We start from the raw sequence: 20,641 nt of genomic DNA on the forward strand, positions 1-20,641 counted from the left end.
ACACCTAGTTTTGAGCAAGAATAGCCATACTGGGTCAGACCAAAGGTCCATCTAGCCCAGTATCCTGTCTTCTGACAGTGGCCAATGCCAGGTGCTCCAGAGAGAATGAACAGAACAGGTAATTATCAAGTGATCCGTCTCCTAGTTATGGCAAACCAAGGCTAGGGACACCATCCCTGCCCATCCTGGCTAATAGTCACTGGTGGACCTATCCTCCATTAACTGTGTGTGTACCTTCACAACATTCTCTGGCAAGGAATTCTACAGGCTGACTGTTTTGGGGGGGGAGGGAGACTTCCTTTTGTTTTAAACCTGCTGCCTATTTCATTTGGTGGCCCCTAGTTCATGTGTTATGAGTAGGAGTAAATAGCACTTCCTTATGTACTTTCTCCACACTAGTCAGGATTTTATAGACCTTGATCATATTTCCCCCCCCTAGTCATCACTTTTCCAAGCTGAAAAGCCCCAGTCTTATTTATTTCTCCTCATATGGAAGTTGTTCCATACCCCTAATCATTTTTGTTGCCCTTTTTTGAACCTTTTCCAATTCCAATATCTTTTTTTGAGATGGGGTGACCACATCTGCATGCAGTATTCAAGATGTGGACATAATAGGGATTTATGTAGAGGCAATATATTTTGTCTTCACTATAATTTCTTAATGATTCCCAACATTGCTTGCTTTTTTGACCACTACTGCACATTGAGTGGGTGTTTTCAGCGAACTATCCACAATGACTCAAGATCTTTGAGTGGCAACAGCTAATTTAGATCCCCATCATTGTTTTCCAAACTATACATAAGATTTTTATATTACTTTGCATTTATCAACACTGAATTTCATCTGTCATTTTGTTGTCCAGTCACCCAGTTTTGAGATCTTTTGTGCTCTACACAGTCTGCCTGGGACTTAACTATCTTGAGTAGTTTTTGTATCATCTGCAGCTTTTGCCACCTATATCACTTATGAATGTTAAATAGGACTGGGCCCAGTATAGACCCCCTAGGGGATACTACTATTTACCTCTCTCCATTCTGAAAACTCACCATGTATTCCTATCTTTTTAACCAGTTACCAATCTGAGAAGACCTTCCCTCTTATCCCATGATAGATTATGTTAAGAGCCTTTGGTGAGGGACCTTGTCAAAGGCTTTCTGAAAGTCTAAGCACACTATACCCAGTGGATTCCCCCTTGTCCACATGCTTTGTAGGGTGTGTATGCTTTCACTTACAGTGCTGCTATAACAAATTTTAGCTCTGCAAAGTTAGAGAGCAAGCTTCCACTACTGCTCCTCACTCTTCATCCAGAAAGCAAGCTTCTCCCTCAACCTGAAACACCTTGAGGGCAAACTTCAGCATTCAGTTCCTAAGCTGAAAGTTTATTTAAAAAAAAAAATGCTCAAGACTATATATGATTAAAGAAAAAGGTTGATACTTAAAGAAATCCATCTGTAATAACTACAAGTGAAATGTCCACTTTTCCCTGTGGGAAATACTCAGCCAAGGTTGGGGAAATGCTTTTATAGTATAATATCTTAGGGTAGCACACCAGGGCTTGAGACCTGATTGTGCTAAGTCCACAACCCTTTGATTAGTTATAAACTGAATACAACTTACTTCTCCTTTAACAGGGGACACATAGAAGACCAAGGATCAAATATTCTAAAGGGAGAAGGGCAACAAGAAATTGATAAATGTAGTGGAAAGTTTGTTATAGTTAACCTCTTTTGATTATCTGTGTGGGCATTCTTTGTCCTGAAGCTTGGTCTGCCCTCCTATACCACCTCTCTAAAACTCAGGAATTGACAGATCTGGCTTTTACTTGTAATGGTCATATCCCACTGTTACAAATGTAACCACTTATTTTCAGATAGGAACCAAACACTCATTATCTGGTACCCACGCTAGGTAGCAGACACACCATAAATATTAGTGTCCCATCCATTGAAAGTTTGCTTTTAGATCACTAAAAGGCAGATAAGTAGTACCTTAACTTGCAGGGAGGTCTATACAACTCATTTAGACAAGATGCAATCTCCTAGTATCATTGAGAAATATCTCAATGAAACTGATTATATGAATCACCACTTGTTTTCATAATGCAAGATCTTAGCTTTTCTAGCCCATTACATATTTATTTAAGGCTTGTCTACATATGGAGTTATTCTGGGATAAATTGTCAACAACTTATTCCAGAATAAGTGCCTTTTTCCAAATGTAGCTTAACTTCCAAAGAATCTCATCAAAATACAGAATTGGTCTTAAATATCATCTTCTCCTGTGATCTCTAAATCAAAATGACTGTTAGATATTTCTGTTCTCAGCTACATTAAAAGGATAAACTTGCATAAAGCATGAGAAACCAGTTCTCAGAAACAAAATCTGAGTTAATTTCAAGACATTTGCGATAGAGAAAAGTTTAACTGTAAAGCTATAACTATTATTCCCCTTTCAACAGGAAATCTGGATACCAAGACAAATTTAAGAGGATCCAAAACAATGCTCACACCTCTGAAAACAGATCTTTAGACAGTACAGATGGAAAGAATATTTATGCTAGACACACGGCTCTAAGTGAGAAAAAGGAAGCACTGGAACAAGGTGAATTTCAGGTCCTCCAGCTGTAGAGGAGAATGTAGTGGTAGGCTATGGAGGAAGTTTTTTACAAGGCTATAGGACCTATGGAGCTCAGGAAGTATTAAAGGTGAAAACTGTCATATGGCAACTCATAAGAGCTCAGAGTAGATTTCAGCTTTTGACTACAGCTCAATAATAGGCAGTAAAATAACAGGCTTCTGAGGAAAAGGGAAGGTTTTCTAGCCTTAGAAGGAACAGACACACAACAACATTACTAGTTTGATGTCTGCTACGCTCAAGTCCTTAGCCAAGGCATCCCCCTGGCTACACGGCTCTTCCAGAATAACAGCTTGTATGTTTGGTGCAGTTCAAACCTTAGGAATTTGATAAGTCAATCTGAGTCATGACCCAATTCTTGTATCTTAGGAAAAAGCATCCTTTTGTTGTAGAATTTCATCGTTTCTCCAGTTTTTTGTACTTTGCTTCTGCAGAAACAAAACAGAATGGTTGTTAGAACTGAGAGGAGGACTAAAGGATCCAATCCTGTAAGCTGATGTGTATTCTAGATTCCCCTTGACTTTAGAGTCACAAGAGGCACTTGGGACAGTTTTTCAAAGGTATTTAGGCACCTATTGTTGCAAACAGGTGCTTTTAAAGATACCACTCGGTGCTTAACTCCCATGGAACTCAATGGGATTTATGCACATAACCTACTTAGGTGAACTTTTTAAGAGGACCTATCTGCATCTTTAGGCACCAGATACCTGAGTGCCTTGCAGAATCAGGTGGTGGGAATTATATTTTAACACTACTCCATTATAGTCAGCCTTCACATAAAGCCTGCTACTTCTAATATACCCAAGTTATAATACACTTCTTGCTCTTTCCAGTATATTTCTATTACCCACTTTCCTGAAAGGAGAACAATCACATACTGCATCTTCAGCGTTCCAACACAGCCTAGTTAAAATCTCTATGAAAATTACTCCTGGCTTCTTCTGTGTACATTGTACAATAGGCTATCCTGCTCAATAGTAACAATACAGGAATAGGGTTACCAAGCTTTTTCGAATAGGCATCTAGCTTGTAGGCTGCCTGCTCAAGAGCTGCCACTTGCTCTTCAATTAAGTTGATTTGTTCCAGATACGGCTGAAGACCAGCATCTTAAAAAAAGGGGGAAAACCGGACCAATCAATTCTTACTAATTCACTGAGAGGGAACAGTTCAGAGCTGAAACAAAGAGCTTTGCAGGACATTGTTTGGTCAGTATATTTTACGGATAACAAAAAGAACAAGTGTCTAGAGAGAGATTTTTAAGTATAAAGTAAAAATTTAACTATTCTCAAACTTACCACCAAAAAAGACAGTGAGAATTAAATCAATACAAGTATCTTTTTAAATTCTTAATCAGTTTCTAATAATCTGAAAGCAAATATACTAAGTATGTAGTCCAGTTATGAGAATGAAAGAAGAATCCATTTACTTCACATGCTGTACAGGCATTTTATTACCTATAGTATATAGCTTTATAAATGGTATACAAGACAGACAGCTGCACAATGTTTATCACTAATTTTGCATGTAAATCCTACAAATCTCCAGCTTTCAGCAGTAATCAAGCAGAATTGATTCGTTATCTGCATTGATGTTGAATTGCAAAGCTTTATGGTGTTTGGAAAATAAGATCACATGTACATTTCATTGACATAACCCAGATCTATGAGGGAAGGTATATAACTGAGAGTTACACAAACACAGATTTTGAAGATCCACTAATGCTTCCTAGAAAGTCATCCCAATATTAGAAAGAAACTTTCACTCTTACAGAAACAGATACTGAATAAAAAAAAAATTATGAGGACTCTCCAAAGGTAGATAAGTACATATCCTGGGCTAAGTTCCCTCTAAGATGGGTGGCTGCGCAGCTGCCTGTTAAGTCCCGCTCAGGGCTGCGGCGGGGAGAGGTGACCCTCCCCACCAGCCCTAGGGTGGACCTGCTGCAGCAGGGCGAGGTCCCCCTCCCCGCTGGCCCCAGGGTGGACTTGCCATGGCCGGGGGAGAGGAGCCCCTGCCTTGGCCCGGCCCACCCCCACCATGCTGGAGCGGCCGCAGCCGGGGAGAAGCACCTCTCCCCCAGCTATGAATTGCTGTGGTGAGAGAAGGCTGGGGGAAGTCCTTTCTCTTCCCACCATAGTCCCTGGGCAGCCTGCACCCCAAACCCCTCATCCCTGGCCCCACCCCCCACACTCCAACCTTCTGCCCCTGCCCTGAGCCCCCTCCTGAACCCCTCATCCCCCAACATGCCCCAGCCCTGAGCCCCCTCCCACATTCCAAACCCCTCGGCCCCACCCCCACCACATGAATTTTGTTATGTGCACCAATATGGAGGTGATGGGTCATATATCACCTCATTTTGGTGCACATAACAAAATTCATTCTGCACATGGATGTAAAAAATTAGAGGGAACACTGATCCTGGGCCAGGATATTCACAATGATTAGGGCCCTACCAAATTCATGGCAATGAAAAACGAGTCACAGACTGTGAAATCTGGTCTTTTGTGTGTTTTTACCGAAAACTATATACTGATTTCATGGAGGAGATCAGAGTTTCTCAAATTGGGGGTTGTGACCCAAAAGGGAGTTGCGCGGGGGGAGGGGGTCCACAAGGTTATTTTAGGGGAGGATCATGGTATTGCCACTGTTGTTTCTCCGCTGCCTTCAGAGCTGGGTGGCCAGAGAGCAGCAGCTGTTGGCCAGTCGCCCAGCTCTGAAGGCAGTGCCCTGCCAGCAGCAGCAGAGAAGTAAGGGTGGCAATGCCATACCATGCCACCCTTACTTCTGCGCTGCTGCCTTCAGAGCTGGGCAACCGGAGAATGGCAGCTGCTGACTGAGGGCCCAGCTCTGCAGGCAGCAGTGCAGAAGTAAGGGTGGCAATACCATACCATGCCATCCTTACTTCTGCGCTGCTGCTGGTGACGGCTCTGCCTTCAGAGCTGGGCTCACAGCCAGCAACCAACGCTCTCCAGCTCTGAATGGGACTCTGATAGAGCTGGGAATACAACCCAGGGTTCCTGGCTTCACTTCTGCTAACTAATCACAAAACCATCCTTCATCTCCCATACAAAAGCAAAGGGAGGAGGATTAGTACTATTCAGAGAGCTCCATTCATTTAACCATCAGCTTCAAATGAAACTTATTCTACACTTATCACATATTCTAGGCACAAACAGCCTTTACAGAGTCTTCTCTTCTTCAAAAGTTAATGAACTATAGGCCCCCAGATGCTTTGTTTACTGTGTAACATCCATTTACTAGAGTCACTCCTGACTTGTTTTACTTACATTTTTGATTTAGGTCCTTCAGGTTTCGACTAATGTTTACAGCAATATCTTTCATTTCCAGATATTTCAAGCTAGTCAGCTTGTTCATGTTTTCCAGGAGTTTGTAGTCTTCACTGGTGGCTTTAGAAAAAAGAGAAAATATTTACAACTTTATAAAAATCATGGCGATCGGGGGAGGTCCCGGATGACTGGAAAAAGGCTAATGTAGTGCCCATCTTTAAAAAAGGGAAGAAGGAAGATCCAGGGAACTACAGGCCAGTCAGTCTCACCTTAGTCCCTGGAAAAATCATGGAACAGGTCCTCAAGGAATCAATTCTTAACCACTTAAAGGAGGGGAAAGTGATCAGGAACAGTCAGCATGGATTCACCAAGGGCAAGTAATGCCTGACTAACCTAATTGCCTTCTATGATGAGATAACCGGCTCTGTGGATGAGGGGAAAGCAGTGGATGTGCTATTTCTGGACTTTAGCAGAGCTTTTGATACAGTCTCCCACAGTATTCTTGCCAGCAAGTTATAGAAGTATGGGCTGGATGAATGGACAGTAAGGTGGATAGAAAACTGGCTAGATGGTCGGGCTCAACGGGTAGTGATCAATGGTTCCATGTCTAGTTGGCAGCCGGTATCAAGTGGGGTGCCCCAAGGGTCGGTGCTGGGGCCGGTTTTATTCAATATCTTCATTAATGATCTGGAGGATGGTGTGGACTGCACCCTTAGCAAGTTTGCAGATGACACTAAACTGGTTGATACGCTGGTTGATACGCTGGAGGGTAGGGCTAGGATACAGAGGGACCTAGACAAATTAGAGGATTGGGCCAAAAGAAATATGATGAGGTTCAACAAGGACAAGTGCAGAGTCCTGCACTTAGGACGGAAGAATCCCATGCACTGCTACAGACTAGGGACCGAATGGCTGGGCAGCAGTTCTGCAGAAAAGGACCTAGGGGTTACGGTGGACGAAAAGCTGAATATGAGTCAACAGTGTGCCCTTGTTGCCAAGAAGGCTAATGGCATTTTGGGTTGTATAAGTAGGGGCATTTCCAGCAGATCGAGGGATGTGATCATTCCCCTCTATTCAGCACTGGTGAGGCCTCATCTGGAGTACTGTGTCCAGTTTTGGGCCCCACACTCCAAGAAGGATGTGGATAAATTGGAGAGAGTCCAGCGGAGGGCAACAAAAATGATTAGGGGGCTGGAGCACATGACTTATGAGGAGAGGCTGAGGGAACTGGGATTGTTTAGCCTGCAGAAGAGAAGAATGAGGGGGGATTTGATAGTTGCTTTCAACTACCTGAAAGGGGGTTCCAAAGAGGATGGATCTAGACTGTTCTCAGTGGTAGAAGATGACAGAACAAGGAGTAATGGTCTCAAGTTGCAGAGGGGGAGGTTTAGGTTGGATATTAGGAAAAACTTTTTCACTAGTAGGGTGGTGAAGAACTGGAATGGGTTACCTAGAAAGTGGTGGAATCTCCTTCCTTAGAGGTTTTTAAGGTCAGGCTTGACAAAGCCCTGGCTGGGAAGATTTAGTTGGGTTTGGTCCTGCTTTGAGCAGGGGGTTGGACTAGATGACCTCCTGAGGTCCCTTCCAACCCTGAGATTCTATGATTCTAAAAACAACTAGCAGAGTTTGGAATCTACGTGTGCACTGTTCAGAGCTGAAGAGTTCAAGGTGACAGCTGAACATAGCTTAGAATACCTCATTCAATAATATGGCTCTTAGCAAGATGCTCCCTAAAAACAAGGGGATCAAATGCTGCAGATGGGAATATCAGATGGACTCAAGAATAAATATGTAGCATATTCAGTAAAAAACATGGGCTTATTTTATACATTTCTACAATACCTATCATTCTGGCAGACAAAAGTTTCTATTTACAAAGCTAAAGGTCTTGATCCTGAAAGTTGATCTGCATGCAGGAACACAAAGCCCCACAGAAGTCAACGGAGCTTCATATAGGGATGGTGGTCTGCCTGAATGAGGGTGACCAGATGTCCCGTTTTTAAAGGGACAGTCCCATTTTTGGGGACTTTTTCTTATATAGGTATCTATTACCCCCCACCCCGTCCCATTTTTTCACAGCTGCTATCTCGTTACCGTAGCCTGAATGCAACAGCCTGCAGGATCAGGGCTTAAGACACCAGCCAGCTCATTACACTGTTTTGGGTTTTGCATTTTGTAGAGAAACATTAAGCTGAAAAAAGTTGGAAAACGTAAGAGGTAAGACTTCTGTGTTAACCTTACCTCTGTTGGTTCACATATAGGCTTTGATTAACAGAGCACCATTAGAAAGGAAGGATGGACCAGTAGTTAGAGCATTAGCCTAGGACTTGGGGGATTGGGGTCCCTGCTCTGCCATGAACTTCCTGTACGACATTAGGCAAGTCACTTAGTCTCTCTACGTTTCAATTCCCTACTTGCAAAATGGGGACAATAGCTACCCAACCTCACATGGGTCCTGGGAAGATAAATACAAAAAAAATAGTGAGGTGCTCATAGAATCTCAGGGTTGGAAGGGACCTCAGGAGGTCATCTAGTCCAACCCCCTGCTCAAAGCAGGACCAAACCCAACTAAGTCATCCCAGCCTGGGCTTTGTCAAGCCTGACCTTAAAAACCTCTAAGGAAGGAGATTCCACTACCTCCCTAGGTAACCCATTCCAGTTCTTCACCACCCTACTAGTGAAAAAGTTTTTCCTAATATCCAACCTAAACCTCCCCCTCTGCAACTTGAGACTATTACTCCTTGTTCTGTCATCTTCTACCACTGAGAACAGTCTAGATCCATCCTCTTTGGAACCCCCTTTCAGGTAGTTGAAAGCAGCTATCAAATCCCCCCTCATTCTTCTCTTCTGCAGACTAAACAATCCCAGTTCCCTCAGCCTCTCCTCATAAGTCATGTGCTCCAGCCCCCTAATCATTTTTGTTGCCCTCCGCTGGACTCTCTCCAATTTATCCACATCCTTCTTGTAGTGTGGGGCCCAAAACTGGACACAGTACTCCAAATGAGGCCTCACCAGTGCTGAGTAGAGGGGAATGATCACATCCCTTGATCTGCTGGAAATGCCCCTACTTATACAACCCAAAATGCCATTAGCCTTCTTGGCAACAAGGGCACACTGTTGACTCATATTCAGCTTTTCGTCCACCGTAACCCCTAGGTCCTTTTCTGCCCAGCCATTCGGTCCCTAGTCTGTAGCAGTGCACGGGATTCTTCCGTCCTAAGTGCAGGACTCTGCACTTGTCCTTGTTGAACCTCATCATATTTCTTTTGGCCCAATCCTCTAATTTGTCTAGGTCCCTCTGTATCCTAGCCCTACCCTCCAGCGTATCAACCACTCCTCCCAGTTTAGTGTCATCTGCAAACTTGCTAAGGGTGCAGTCCACACCATCCTCCAGATCGTTAATGAAGATATTGAATAAAACCGGCCCCATCACCGACCCTTGGGGCACCCCACTTGATACCGGCTGCCAAGTAGACATGGAACCATTGATCACTACCCGTTGAGCCCAACCATCTAGCCAGTTTTCTATCCACCTTACTGTCCATTCATCCAGCCCATACTTCTTTAACTTGCTGGCAAGAATACTGTGGGAGACTGTATCAAAAGCTTTGCTAAAGTCCAGAAATAGTACATCCACTGCTTTCCCCTCATCCACAGAGCCGGTTATCTCATTATAGAAGGCAATTAGGTTAGTCAGGCATGACTTGCCCTTGGTGAATCCATGCTGACTGTTCCTGATCACTTTCCCCTCCTTTAAGTGGTTCAGGATTGATTCCTTGAGGACCTGTTCCATGATTTTTCCAGGGACTGAGGTGAGACTGACTGGCCTGTAGTTCCCTGGATCTTCCTTCTTCCCTTTTTTAAAGATGGGCACTACATTAGCTTTTTTCCAGTCATCCGGGACCTCCCCCGATCGCCATGATTTTTCAAAGATAATGGCCAATGGCTCTGCAATCTCATCGGCCAACTCCTTTAGCACCCTCGGATGCAGCGCATCCGGCCCCATGGACTTGTGCTCGTCCAGCTTTCCTAAATAGCCCCGAACTACTTCTTTCTCCACAGAGAGCTGGTCACCTCCTCCCCATACCGTGCTGCAGAGTGCAGCTGTCTGGGAGCTGACCTTGTCTGTGAAGACAGAGGCAAAAAAAGCATTGAGTACACTAGCTTTCGCCACATCCTCTGTCACTAGGTTCCCTCCCTCATTCAGCAAGGGGCCCACACTTTCCTTGACTTTCTTCCTGTTGCTAACATACCTAAAGAAACCCTTCTTGTTACTCCTAACATCTCCGGCTAGCTGCAACTCCAAGTGTGATTTGGCCTTCCTGATTTCACACCTGCATGCCTGAACAATACTTTTATACTCCTCCCTGGTTATTTGTCCAATCTTCCACTTCTTGTAAGCTGTTCTTTTGTGTTTAAGACGAGCAAGGATTTCACTGTTAAGCCAAGCTGGTCGCCTGCCATATTTACTTTTCTTCCTACACATCGGGATGGTTTGTTCCTGCAACCTCAATAAGGTTTCTTTGAAATACAGCCAGCTTTCCTCGACTCCTTTCCCCGTCATGTTATTCTCCCAGGGGACCTTGCCCATCAGTTCCCTGAGGGAGTCGAAATCTCAGATACTACAGGAATGGGGGCCAGATAAGTCCCTAAGATAGACAGAGGTGTTTAAGTGCCTTATTGAGTCAGGGCCACAGGCAGTATGAAATGACAGAGGTTCTTTCAAAGTCTGCTGATGTGATATACTTTGGACAAAATGGGTGGCTTGCCAAAAACATGCCACCAGGCTATTTGTGGCTTAACAACTTTAGCACAAATGCGATTTACATAAAGTTGCCGGTGCTACAGAGCCAACACCCTAAACCAGCAATTTCTATTCTCTCAGCTGCAGCTGATGAGAACAGTAACCCATTTCAGCATGCTTCATGGGATGTTGGCTCTGCCGCATACACACAATACTTGTTCCATTCAGTAACATGGAGCAGCTGTAGAGATCCCTATAACAGAGTGAGCTGCCAACCGAGCACCCCCTTGTGGTCAAAGATCATTTCATGGCACCTGTCTCTGTCACTCCTGCTTCAGGGGTCTCTTAAATAAAATCCACACCCGTAGTCTAAAGGTAATGTAAGCACTCCCCTTCTTGAGTCCAATTTATTCAGTCCTCCCGATGCACACGGGCACTCCAGGCCCCAACCCTAGTTCAGTGTCTCTCTTCCCCTTAGCTAGGGAATTCCCAGCCCTCTTTCCTGGAGCTGTGTCCCCATTCGGTGACTACTCTCAGGCTTTACCTGGCTGGAGCTCAGCCTTCTAGCTTTGACTTCCAAACTCCCCTGATGTCAGGGTCTTTCTCCTGCCTTAGTAGGCTACTCCTAGTTGGGGTGACCTCCTTGATTTCAGGAGCCCTTCCCAAGTAGTCTTTGCTGCAGCTTCCTGCTGTTCTTAAAGGGGACAGCTGTGGTTCCATTACATGGCCTTTACTTCCCCCACCTATGGAGGCGAGTTATTCTTGTCACAGGAGAATGGCAGCCCAGCTCAGTTCCAAAATCAGCTTTGGTCCAGTCATGAAGATGCAGCATGTTTATAGGTCCCTCTTGCTCTTCATCTGTTCCCTCCCCACTGGGGGCTTGTCTATGTGAACACTTAGGAACAGTCTACATTACAATATTAAGTGGACCTAAATTATGTTGACATACAGCCATCACAGTAATTAAATTGCTTTTGCATGTCCACACTACGCTCCTTGTGTTGGTAGTGCACATCCTCATCAGGAACGCTTGTACCGATTTGACTGTCAGCATGGAGCATTGTCGGAAAGTTTTTGAAAGGCAGCAGCAGTCGATGTAAGCAATGCAGTATCTACACTGACACTGCGTCGACCAAACTACATCGACCTAAGCACTATGCCTCTTGTGGAGGTGGAGTTATTAAGTCGGTGAAGTGGGTGAGTTACATCAGCAGGAGCTACATTTTAGCATAGACGTGTACAGAGTTAGGGAATAGATTAAAGCACACTAGGGAACTTTTAGCACATGGCACCAATGTCCGTGCAGGCACTTAGTGCATGGCAGGCTACAGAGAAATAGATTTACACCTCACCTTGCCATAAATTAAGTGTTTGTAGAGAAAAGCTCTCAGAAGAAGAAATAGTTAACCTGATTCAGTACCACACTAAAAACTTTTTGAAAGATAAAAAGGCACATCAATCTGGGGCCCTCTTTAGCTTTATGTTCAGATGCTCTGATGTTCTATCTCAACACATGATCCAATGGCAGCCATCTAACTGCCCGTGTGACCCCGCTGACAGCTGACATGCGTTAACAGTTCACTAGAGCACTTTGATCTCGTCCTCTTTGAAATGGGACTAGCTCAAAGAACATTAATGAACTATTAATGCACATCAACAGGGTGCATGTGGACAGTTAGATTGGGGCAGGCTAGTGTAAGGTGGATTCACACCCCATCTTGCCATGGTCTAATTGCTTGTGTACATAAGACAGCTAAATTATATTAAAGCCACTTTAATTCTGCCCAAGCAGGGGCTGAATGCAGTTTAACTAATCCACTTTTAATTCACACCTTAATTAATTCGGATTACTTTTCCTGAGTGTCCCTATGTAGACAAGCCCTAAAATACTAAGCAGCATATTTCTTTTTTTAAACAGTTTATCTCTATGCTAGCCAGGTTTGTTAGTTTCACAGTTTGCCTTACCTGTCAGTTCACCTGTTAAGTAAGTGGCCATTTTGTTAAACATATCCTTACAAAGCTCATTGATATCTGCTTCTGCTGGTTCCTTAGCTTCCTCCGCTGTCTCCACAGCAGGATCCTCTAATCAGGTTATAAATGAACAGTACAGAGGTAAGGGAAAGTTAGTCAAATACTGAAGTACACACAAGATTGTAAAAACAGCACAGATCTTTTTGCTACATTTATTTTCAACATAGGGTGTACATTTTAGATTAATAAACAATTAACCCACAAAGTTATCTGTAAAATAGCATAAAGTTGATTTAACAGCTTGATTTTAAATCAATAAATATTTTATCTATTTCAGGGGTAGGCCTCTCCGATTTCCCTTATTATTACAAAGGCAAAAATTAACCTTGGCAAAGATTAAATGATGTGAAGACAATGATTTCAGGAAAGATCTTTGAGTCTGATCATTTCTATTGGCTGTGCCTACTGTCATTTTTTTCATCTTCGATCACTGATTGAGAATTGTTCTCTGTGTCCCCTTCAGAAGGTGCTGCAACAGTCCCCCAGTCCTGTCCACTAAACTCTTTCTTCTCCTTCAAATCCCTTTGTAACATTCCTCCTGTTCTTCCCACAAATAATCTCTCCACTGCTTCATCTGAGTACTTTCTTCAAGCACCCATAACTCCAGCTGATTTACCTAGGGGCTGAGGGCACTTAGCAACTCCTGGAAGAGCTTGGCATACTGCAGGATCAAGCCCGTAGGCAATATGCATTTTGGAGCAGGGAACCAGACTTACTCCATGTTTGGAATAGTGCGATGATAATTTGCGTGCTATATAAGTGGTTAGTAAGCATCAGTTCCTTCTACGAAGAACTGATTATCTTATTAGCCTGGAAAAGCTTTTCATGACAAAACCATAGGCTGCCCATCTAAGTGAAGACATTTTCCTCTCCCTCTTGATGCTCCATCCTTCTCATTTCAGTGTCATTATAAGCAAGGAATATTTGCCAAATAAAGACTGTAGCAAATCACACGTGAAGCACAGAAAGAAACAGCACCAGCTGCCTGTGACAGAAGATTGGCACCATCACCCACTTCTGGAAGGTTTAACATTATGTATGACAGTGCGGTGTGTGGGGAATAAGACTAACTCAGCCTAGTGAAGGACAATCAGCCTAGCCAGCACCACAGCCCATCACTGTTGAAACAACCCCTGCTTGGTTAGGGGATGGAGACCCTGGTCTTTTGGCCACAGAGCGATGCCACCCGGTTGGCTCACACCTGCCAACAGGTGACGGGTGAACTGAGAGCTCTGGGGGCGCCATGTTCCCGCCCCAGGAGCCACTAAGGCCAATGGACAAGTGCGGGTCCCTTTGGGATGGGAGCGCCGGCCCCTCTCGTAGCCTGGGGTGTGCGGGGGGGCCAGACCCCAACTCTACGGGGTCTCCTGGGCCAGGGGCCGAACCCTGAGACCCTCCTAGGGCAACAGCCGCAGGAGCTAGAGGCCAGCTGGGCCCAGGGCCCCCTTGGGAGGTGGGGGCGCATTAGCAGCGCGGCACCCGGGGGGCGCAGCTCCAGGCCCCCAGCTTGGGGCGGGGTCTCAGGTCGAGGAGGGGGCTCGGGCGCGGGTCTCGGGCTCCCCCCGGCCTCTCCCTTACGTTTGGCTACTTGCACCCGGGCCTCCGGCGGACCCTCGGCAGCGGCGGCGGTTGCCATAGCGACAGGCCCCCCCTCCGGTAGACAAATCCCGGCCACTTCCGCGTTCCCCCGAACTCGCCGAGCGCGGCCCCGCCCCCGCTCTCTACTGCGCAGGCGCGGTAGCATTGCGCTTGCGCACAGACACAGTTGTCACACGTCCCTCTGCGCACGTGAGTGGCACTGGTGAGCGGAGGGGCCCTGGTTGTCCTGGGCGGGGCCTAAGGTGTCGGGAGCCTAGTCCCCCATGCAGGGGATGCTAATGTCCCCCTGGTGGGAGGGGATGGGGTTGAGCACCTCTCCTGCCAGATCATTTTAAAACCACTGAAAGCTTTATTTCCATTCCCTATAGGGCTCACCCCAAAGAAAGCTCCACTTCATGCTGGTTAAGGGAACCATGCTGCTGGGTGTGTTCCTTCAACGATCGTTGCTGCAACAGACCCTGGCCGTGCCCTAATGCCTGGCTTAGATGGAGTCGGAGTTGATGTGACACTTGGTGGTGTTAAAACCATCAGCAACCAGGCTCTACGGACCTTTCTCTACCTACCTGTACAGCACCTAGCACAATGACTGATCTCAGTTGGGGCAGACAGTAATATAAATAGCTATGAACATGTTAATTAATGCCTCTGTAATACCAAAAAGTGTCTTTTTCCAGCAAACACATTTTAAAATGTTTTAATAATAACTTTAAAAACAAGACTAATCACAAACAATTCTAAGTATCAGACAATATTGTTTAGTTATTTAAACAAACCTAGTAAACACCAACATTTGTATCAACAATTCAAAGCTGCTGAGGAAGTGAAAAGCCAGGAATTGTGGTTTCAGATCTAGCAGGGGGCCTTCCTTATAGTGAAAAACACAAGCATTTGTGTTTTGTGGTGGTAGCATGGCTAGCTCCCCATTGGGTTCAACTGTGATCTTGACACATGCTCTCTGCCTGCCATATATTATGACTAGCACATGCTTATCTTTAGACACTAAGGAAAAGCAGCAAAGAATCCTGTGCCACCTTATAGACTAACAGACGTTTTGCAGCATGAGCTTTCGTGGGTGAATGCCCACTTCGTCGGATGCAAGTATTTTCCATTGCGAGCATCCGACAAAGTGGGCATTCACCCACGAAAGCTCATGCTGCAAAACGTCTGTTAGTCTATAAGGTGCCACAGGATTCTTTGGTGCTTTTACAGAACCAGACTAACACGGCTACCCCTCTGATACTAGACACTAAGGGTTGTCTTTGCTGCAACACTAGCTCAAACTGTAACTCCAAGGTTGCCTCTAACCTGAGTCAGGCCTACACACAAAAGTCTGTAGGTTGAGTGAAGTGGTGCTTTATACTCAAGCTAGCTTGGCCCATAAGGGGGTAGGTTGAAGCTCCACTGCTGCTGGCACTAGAGCTAGTAATGCAGCTTCTCTGTGCTGCTAACCTAATCATGCTGTGCGGCTAAAGTGTTTTTTGGCAGCGTGTCTGCTCCACTGGAGCTAGGCTCACTTGAGAGGAGTTAACTTAAGCTAACGCTGCATGAAGATACACTCTGAGACAGTGGTTCCCTCTATAAAATAAACATTTACCAATTTCAGAGTTGTAGCCGTGTTAGTCTGCATCAGCAAAAATAACAAGGAGTACTTGTGGCATCTTAGAGACTAACAAATTTATTTGGGCATAAGCTTTCGTGGGCTAAAGCCCACTTCATCAGATGCTCGCAATGGAAAATACTGTATTTTTCCACATGCATCCGATGAAGTGGGTTTTAGTCCACGAAAGCTTATGCCCAAATAAATTTGTTAGTCTCTAAGGTGCCTCAAGTACTCCTTGTTATTTTTACATTTACCAATGTATCACACAGAGGTATCAGATTTTGCACTGGTTTCAGAGTGGTAGCCGTGTTAGTCTATATCAGCAATTTGTATTTGCACTCTTTCCCTATACTCAGAATAAGAAATAACTGCAGAATCTTCAGTGCTGCTATGGTAACCTTTGGTGTATATGACTTACTGGTTGCAGCCAATCACTATATGTATAGAATTAGGCATAACATTTGTTTATTATTGAAAAATTCCAATTCTGCAATGTTAAATTCCACAGCCTGCTCTGTGCCCCTCTGAGGTTGAGGCCCACAGGTTGAGAAAGACCACATTAGTGGACCATGAGCCTGTTTGTGTTTGGCAGGTCCTACATAGCTGATCTTTCTTCTTTACCTTGTGGGAGGAGAGCTGATTTTGGTATGGGGAAAGCTTCTCATGTTATGGTGCTACTAGAAGTAAAATCTGCACCATGCCCAGTTTGCAAAGCAAGGCAATTCAAAATGTTTTCTAGTCTTAAACCTTGAAGCGCCTCATAGAATAGGCCTCTATTTTGATCCAATAGTAGGCACTAGTAAAAATCCAATACCAGTGCAGAAAAACAGTCATTATATACCAGTGATGGACAGAACAAAGGTGATTGCCAAAATGAAATCTGGTTTATATTAATGTATATGTTTAAATATGTTTTCCTGAGATACTGCAGACAGTGGCCACAGAATAATGAAGTTATATAAATTAGAGTGCACTTTTACAGGAGTGTGTAAGAGAACATGATAGTCTAACAATTCCTTACAATAAAATAGCCAGCAATTTAACTATAGACAAGGTAAAAAATGTTACTCATGATCACATAATAGATGTTTCTTGTGCTTGATGAGTGGCCATATTTTGTACACTGGGCTCAAGCCGATGCCCACTGAATCTTTCATTGGTCTTCAATGAGCATGGGCCTGACAAACTTTGCAGTTCCAAGTCCTGAGGTAAATCACAGAGTAAAGTGACGGTGAGGCTAGGTGAACTTCTTCATGAATCGGAGTTTCCCATAGGCTATCAAGAGGAAGATGGCAGTCATGCAGCCTAGAGCCACTATGTTTTCCCACATGGCCCAGTTGGTAGATGCAATCCCTTGGCGGCACAGATATGTTTCACCATAACACCTGCAGGGGGACATGGGACAGATGTTAATAGAGACACTTAGCACGTTCTGCCAGAGATCTCCCAAGTGCTTTACAAAGGTGGCTACTGTTGTTTCTGTTCTGCAGAGACATTTTCTCCCCAAACAGACACTGAGGCTTATCCAAAGTCACACAGTGGGTCAGTAGCAGAGCTGGGATACAACCCCAGGTCTTCTGACTCCCACTTTTCCTATCCTCTAGAGCACTTTGCCTCCTTTAATGGCTTCAGAGTATGAGCAATACCTAATGTGTCAGCACAGTGACCCTTTAACTGTCACATCTCACCGTATCCAGGGTCAAAACAGTTCAGGCTGGTACCATATCTTTTTATACTCTGACTCATTTGGGCTGAAGTGTCCTACCATGAGGTCATACAGCCTGTTCTTCTGCATCATGCATCATTAACCTCTCATGACAACTCCACAGCTTCTCTTTTGTTGTTGATATACCCCCATTCTGGGAAAATGTTAGGATTTAAAAAAATATATATATAATCTCCTTTATAAAGATAAGCAATGGCAGGCTACCAAAACTAAATTTCAGATAAGCAAAGTCTGTTTGGACATGTTGTTGTTTGTCCTTTCTAGGCTGAGGTTCCAGGCCAGCAGCCTACAGTTACCCCCGAACTATATTAGCTAAAATTGCTCAGTCTCAAATAAGCCCCCCACAATGTGCTGAGGTGGGTGTCCTGTGACGCTTCCTTGAGAAAGCTGGCTGATGAGCAGCTACTTTCAGGAGCAATATAGCGACCCCAAACTAATGGCTGTAGAAACTCCACCCTCAGGAAACTCATTCCCACTGAGGCCCAAGAACCGTTGTGAGCTAGAGACTTACATTTCTCCAAATTGTGTAGCATTGGAGGAGCAATCAGCCGCATCCCCGGGGGATGCAGCGATATTCTGGAGGTTCTCACCACAGAAGTAAAGGTCTCTAAATTCATTGACTTGCAGGGCCTGTGGAGGAAAGCAGACACCACAATGTAGTAAAACACTGCAACATCATCCTGCTACGCTGAGTAAACATTCGGCTTTGAGTGAAAACATCCCCTAGGGGCTGCACCCTGATGAGGTGAGAAGGGCTGTGTCCCCAATGACCTTGAGAGCTATGCCAGTGGGAGATTTTAACTCCTGGTAGGGCCACCAAAGTTGGGCAGGTCAAAGGGCAGGGACCAGTAGAAGAGCAGTTTCCGATCCTCCCGGCTGGGGTTTGATTGATAGGCCAAAAACCTATCCTCGGGGGGTGGTGGTGGGGAGTTAAGTTACTGAAACACAGCAAGGGAGCCATTCTAGCAAACAGCACAATAGACTGGGACGGCAGAGCATTATTATTGCCCTAAGCGACGCTTGATGATGCAGGAAGGATATTCAGATTTGGGTGAAAAGCTACACTTTACTATATTGGGTGTCTCTCTTCCCTGTGCCTAATTATACCTGGCAAACATACAGAGTTTGCTTCTCAGCTGAGCTCGCTAGTTCAAATCCAATTTAAGTAGGTAACGTCCAAATGGAACGGCCAAGATTTTCAAGAGTGGCTAGTGATTCTGGGTACCTGATACAAGATACCTCAAAGGGCTGGGCACCTGCCCTCTGAAAGTCTGGGCCCCTTTAGGTGTCTCACATTAAGCACCCAAACTGAGGGGCCCCAAGATCACTCATCGCTTCTGAAAACCTTGGCTGTAGCCTTCTGAGAAGGTGTCGGAGGTTCTACGTGAACAGGGCTGGTGTCCCAGCTTACTTCCTGGTGGAAGAGAAGATGATGGGGTGGCTAAGGCATTAGCACTGCCCTGCCTCCCACAGAAAATACATTAAAGATGGTGAGGTGCTCAGACACTGTGGTAATGGGCGCCATACAAACAATATAGATAGATGTCCCACATCACATAAAGTGCCACCACACATTGGTCACTGCCCTGGCAATCTCTACTATCAGGCCATGGTACTGAACTGCCCTCTCACCCGTATAGATGGTCTCTCCAGGCTAGGGGCTAAGCCCATGGGTGGGTGGTAGGATAGTGTGATTTGCCCTGCTGCTGCCCATGTGGTACCTATTTTGTGGTTCAGTAGAAGAGTTGATTCCCCAGAGCTTCCAACCCAACACCTTCCATGAAAATATATTAACTCATAAAAATTAATTAAAAAAAAAAAGAGTAAGCAATTACTTTAGAAATAACTTTATTCACCTTCAAAACCTCTCCAGGAAGTGACACCCTTGAGCACCTTATTCATTTCAGAACAACATTTTCTACTCACCGTGAGGCCGTATCTGGGGATGCTGAAGTATTTGAGCCAGTTCAACCATCCCATCACAGAAGGAAGGTTCACCAACAGGCCAGAAAAGATCTGAAATGACAGAAAGAAAGAGGCTGTCATGCGTTCACGCACTGACACAGATTCATCCACTTTTAGGCCTTGGCAACACACAAGAGTGGTCTCACTTTAACTATAACAGTACAGTTAAAGCAACACTGCTTCCTCTGGGTGAATGCAGTTGTACTGGTATAAGTGTGCCTTATGTTGGTTATTCCCCTTCCCATCTGGGAAAACAGCACCTGCATGCCAATCAAACCACCCACACTTCAGGCTATACCTGTAGAACTATACAAGTTAAAAACCCATCATCTACGCCTTAAACTCTCACTCACTTGGTAGAACTCACCCAAGCCTTGAAGAAATGTATTCAAGGAAGAAACATGTTAATGGTGAAAGCCAAAAGCAAACCAGAGCCAAAGCATAAATGAAGGGTGAATGTCCCCATTCCTCAGACTATGTGCAGCATTCAGCACAACAAAATACATCCCTTTACAGCTTATTTCAAGTCTTTTCCCCATGACCTGGCACAATGCTATTTGTCCAGGCTGCCTGCAGTGCAGGGAAGAGGGGTTTGTTTTTAAATTCCCTTGACTGAGGTTGTTAAAGAAATCATGAAAATATTTACTTCTGTTTGAGACACCAAATTTTGGTGTAAGCAGACTTGCACCCACTAATGCCACTGGTGAATATGACCCCTGGTGAGCAGTAAAAGGAGCCTGGTTCTCTCAGCCCAGTCCTCATTATGCACACACTCACATCATGGAGCCACGAGCCTCGGTAGCTTTCTTTCCCAGAAGGAAGGCTATTGATTGTGTGCACTGGGAGGGCTATTTGATGGGCCAGGACTGGAATAGCAGGGGAAGTTGTGGGTCAGCAGAATTGCACTGGTATAGTGTGCTTGGTACTAGACTAGCAGGGAGCATTGCATGTCAGGGTTAAGGTGCATTGTAGAGCAGTGGAAGGCCCAGGACCGGAATAACTAAAGGTGCAGCAGCAGGTTAGGCTGCAGTACACTGGCTGCAGGACAGGATGG

General features: G+C 44.9%; 2 protein-coding genes across 2 annotated transcripts in view; both read right to left on the reverse strand.

The window, feature by feature from the left end:
* Positions 1-669: 669 nt before the first annotated feature.
* Positions 670-14,417, reverse strand: BLOC1S2 (biogenesis of lysosomal organelles complex 1 subunit 2). The gene is made up of 5 exons (XM_045024987.1): positions 14,276-14,417; positions 12,632-12,748; positions 5,923-6,042; positions 3,637-3,741; positions 670-3,063 (listed from the first exon to the last, which is right to left on the reverse strand). Exons 1-5 carry the CDS (start codon positions 14,331-14,333, stop codon positions 3,032-3,034), a joined length of 432 nt encoding a protein of 143 aa, XP_044880922.1. The 5' UTR covers positions 14,334-14,417; the 3' UTR covers positions 670-3,031.
* A 1,684-nt stretch (positions 14,418-16,101) lies between these two features.
* The window catches only part of LOC123374742 (broad substrate specificity ATP-binding cassette transporter ABCG2-like), a 66,649-nt gene continuing 62,109 nt past the window's right edge, over positions 16,102-20,641 (reverse strand). Inside the window, exons 14-16 of the mRNA XM_045024986.1 lie at positions 19,549-19,638; positions 18,134-18,252; positions 16,102-17,281 (exon numbers count right to left, since the gene is read on the reverse strand). Of these exons, the coding sequence (XP_044880921.1) occupies positions 17,134-17,281; positions 18,134-18,252; positions 19,549-19,638 (357 nt within the window). The 3' untranslated portion in view covers positions 16,102-17,133. The remainder of the gene's footprint in view (positions 17,282-18,133; positions 18,253-19,548; positions 19,639-20,641) is intronic.

The sequence above is a fragment of the Mauremys mutica genome, chromosome 7, assembly GCF_020497125.1.
Source record: "Mauremys mutica isolate MM-2020 ecotype Southern chromosome 7, ASM2049712v1, whole genome shotgun sequence".
Classification (NCBI taxonomy): domain Eukaryota; kingdom Metazoa; phylum Chordata; order Testudines; family Geoemydidae; genus Mauremys; species Mauremys mutica.